At 44.6% G+C, this 3,499-nt stretch overlaps 1 protein-coding gene across 1 annotated transcript in view; it reads right to left on the bottom strand.

Moving 5' to 3' along the window:
* The window catches only part of RNF212B (ring finger protein 212B), a 68,247-nt gene that overhangs the window by 31,622 nt on the left and 33,126 nt on the right, over window positions 1–3,499 (bottom strand). Inside the window, exon 6 of the mRNA XM_017544461.2 lies at window positions 1,366–1,418. Within this exon, the coding sequence (XP_017399950.1) occupies window positions 1,366–1,418 (53 nt within the window). The remainder of the gene's footprint in view (window positions 1–1,365; window positions 1,419–3,499) is intronic.

Below are 3,499 nucleotides of genomic sequence, written 5' to 3'. Positions count from 1 at the left end.
ATACAGAGTCTATCTCTATTGCCCAGGCTGGAGTGCAGTGACCCAATCTCGACTCACTGCAACCTCTGCCTCCTGGGTTAAAGTTATTCTTTTGCCTCAGCCTCCCGAGTAGCTGGGATTTACAGGCACCTGCCACCATGCCCAACTAATTTTTGTATTTTTAGTAAGGCGGGGTTTCACTGTGTTGGCCAGGCTGGTCTCAACTCCTGACCTCATGATCCACCCACCTCGGCCTCCCAAAGTGCTGGGATTACAGGTGTGAGCCTCCGCAGCTGGCCTGTTAATACTCTTTTTACAAACTGCTATCTGCAAGTTTGTTTCTTTTCTTTTATTCTCTTCTTTTTTTCTCTCTCTCTCTCTCTCTTTCCTTCCTTCCTTCTCTCTTTCTTTTTTCTCTCTTCTTTCTTTCTTTCTCTCTTCTTTCTCGTTCTTTTTTTTCTTTCTTTCTTTCCTTCCTTCCTTCCTTTCTTCCTTCTTTCCGTCTGTCTGTCTGTCTTACTCTGTAGCCCAAGCTGGAGCAGCACAGTGGTGCTGTGACATGGTAAAAGCCCCATAAAACTGCATACCTCAACCATACCTCGGCTTTCTGTTTAAACTGCTCTCTGTAACCCTAAGGTGACAGGCAAGCAATCCAAGCCCACGCCATCTTGGTCCCTGTGACTTGTAATAAGTAACTAAGGTCTATAATTTCCACCCTACACAGGCAATGTGTAAGGCTTATCTTAGCTTCTGTGAACCACTTAAGTAACAATCAGAATGTCTGAAGCCCCTCACCCTCACCCCTGCCCAGGAGGCGGTTTGCAGAATGACCAAAGTCCACTGGCCCTCGGAATGTCCAAAGCCCCTCACCTCCACCACTGCCCAAGAGGTAGTTTATGGGCATAAAAGGTCTTGACACCCTCCTTTCGGGGCCACGGGTTGGAGAGAGGTAAGTCCTCCGTGGCCACTGACAATAAAGACCCTACAATTTAGCATTCTTTTGTCTTGGTGTTAATTTTCTATGCTCGCTCTGGTACAACAGTACAATCTGAGCTCACTGCAACTTCTACCTCCTGGGCTCAAGTGATTCCGGGGCCTCAGCCTCCCAAGTGGCTTGGATTACAGGCCTAGACCACCATGCCTGGCTAATTTTTTGTATTTTAGTAGAGACGGGGTTTCACCATGTTGCCCAGGGTGGTCTCAAACTCCTGAGCTCAGGCAATCCACCTGTCTCAGCCTCCCAAAGTGCTGGGATTACAAGCATGAGCCACTGCGCCCGGCCTTCTTTTCTTTTGTTTTAAAAGAATTCATCATCTGTACTTTGTGTATACTTCCTACAGGCCAGAAATTGAATGAGATGGTTTGTGGCAGGGGAGAAAAACTTACATTATCAGAAAGAGCCAGATGTTTGCAGGCAGTTCCGCAAACAGCACATTTTTCTGGGAGGGAAAAAAAATGTTGGGTTCTTATGAGCATGAGGTAAGATTTAAAGACTCAAAGTACATGGCAACAATCTAGTGTGCTAGCAAGAGAAGAAAAAAGGGTTCTTACTGAATTTAGAATATCATTGTGCTATAAAAGGACATCAACTTAAGCTGTGTTCTCTAAACAAGTGTTTCCAAACTAGTATGTTGAGCTACAAGAAGGGCTTTCACACTGTACCTCTACCCATCTCTCTATCTTTTAAATTTTATTTTACATTTATTTTGAGACAGGGTCTTGCTCTGTCACCCAGGCTGGAATGCAGTGGCACAATTACTGCTCGCTGCAGCCTCAACCTCCCGGGCTCAAGTGATTCTCCTGCTTCATCCTCCCAACTAGCTGGGACCACAGGCGCACACCATCACTTAAGTTAATTTTTATTTTGTTATTATTTTTAGAGATGGGGGTCTCCCTATGTTGCCCAAGCTGGTCTTGAACTCCTGGGCTCAAGTAACCTCCTACCCCGGCCCCCGTGAAGTGCTGCATTTATAAGCATAAGCCACCATCCCGGCACCCCCCACCCCATCTTTTTGTAAATTCCCAATTTTCTTCTGTGGGACAGAAGGGACAATTCTAAACTCCCAGCCAAAGTACTGGAGTACATTTACAAGAGTAGGGAAGAGTACAAGATACCAATGACCTTAACTTCAAGTTACTCTTTTTTAATCCATTGACCTGACAGCAGGCACACATTGAGTACTGTAAGAAACTCCCCAGTTATCCCTGCCTTGTCATCACTTTGCTGGTATTTGTTAATCTTGCTTTGAAGCTCTGCTACTCTCATTCCCCAATTAACTCAATCTGAAAGAAGCAAAAACTGAGATTCCTAATCTTTCACAGTAAAGTGAAATTTTAGTAGTGGGACTGGTTATTGATTAAGACAAATGCCATGTCAGGAGAAAACATCACATGGCATATGCTTCACAGAGACAAACCACTCCAAAGTGAGCTGCTGTTACCATAGTAAACAGCTTTTTACATTAGCAGACAACTTTAAAAGGTCCTGAGATTTGCACAGAGAAAAAAAGCTTCCCCAGAGGCTACTTGACTGTTCTTTATCTGGGGACTAAAGGTTTTTCCGCAGTCCATATTGTTGCCAGAGTGAGCTAGCAAGTGCATATCATTCTTCTCTTAAAAAAAAAAAATGGCTCACACCTGTAATCCCAGCATTTTGGGAGACTGAGGCAGGTGGACCACTTGAGGCCAGAAGTTCAAGATCAGCCTGGCCAGTGTGGTGAAACCCTGTCTCTAGTAAAAATACAAAAGTTTGCCAGGCATGGGGGTGTACACCTATCATCCCAGCTACTCAAGTGGCTGAGACACGAGAATTGCTTGAACCTGGGAAGCAGACGTTGCAGTGAGCCACTGTATTCCAGCCTAGGCAATGAAGTGAGACTGTCTCAAAAACAAAACAAAACAAAACAAAAACTTTCACAGGCCTCCATCACCTGCAGGATAAATTTCAGACTCGTTAGCCCAGTGTATAGAGTTTTCCATCATCTGGACACTACCTACTTCACTAGCCCCATCTCACCACTTCTTACCTTACTGTTTATACTGTACCAATCCCAACTATGTGTGTTCCCTGCAATATGGTTTAATGATGTAATATGTTTTTGAACATGCTGTTCTCTTAAACTAGAATAAATCTTCCCTGCTTTATCCACTTGGCAAACTCCAGTTTATCATTCAAAATCCTATTTAAGCATCTCTCTTTCTGTAAAGTGATCACTCTTCCATGATCAAAGCACCCTACCCCAAGGCCATCTTCTGAGGATTTACATACCTTGTAAGTATTGCAGCATTAAAACAAACAAACAAAAAAAAAAAACTTAAATTGGGCCGGGCGCGGTGGCTCACGCCTGTAATCCCAGCACTTTGGGAGGCCGAGACGGGCGGATCACAAGGTCAAGAGATCGAGACCATTCTCGCCATGATGAAACCCCGTCTCTACTAAAAATACAAAAATTAGCCAGGTGTGGTGGCACACGCCTGTAGTCCCAGCTACTCGGGAGGCTGAGGCGGAAGAATCGCTTGA

The sequence above is a fragment of the Cebus imitator genome, unplaced genomic scaffold, assembly GCF_001604975.1.
Source record: "Cebus imitator isolate Cc_AM_T3 unplaced genomic scaffold, Cebus_imitator-1.0 Scaffold170, whole genome shotgun sequence".
NCBI lineage: Eukaryota > Metazoa > Chordata > Mammalia > Primates > Cebidae > Cebus > Cebus imitator.
Note: the sequence above shows the minus strand (reverse complement) of the source record. Positions and strands in the feature narration are given on the sequence as shown.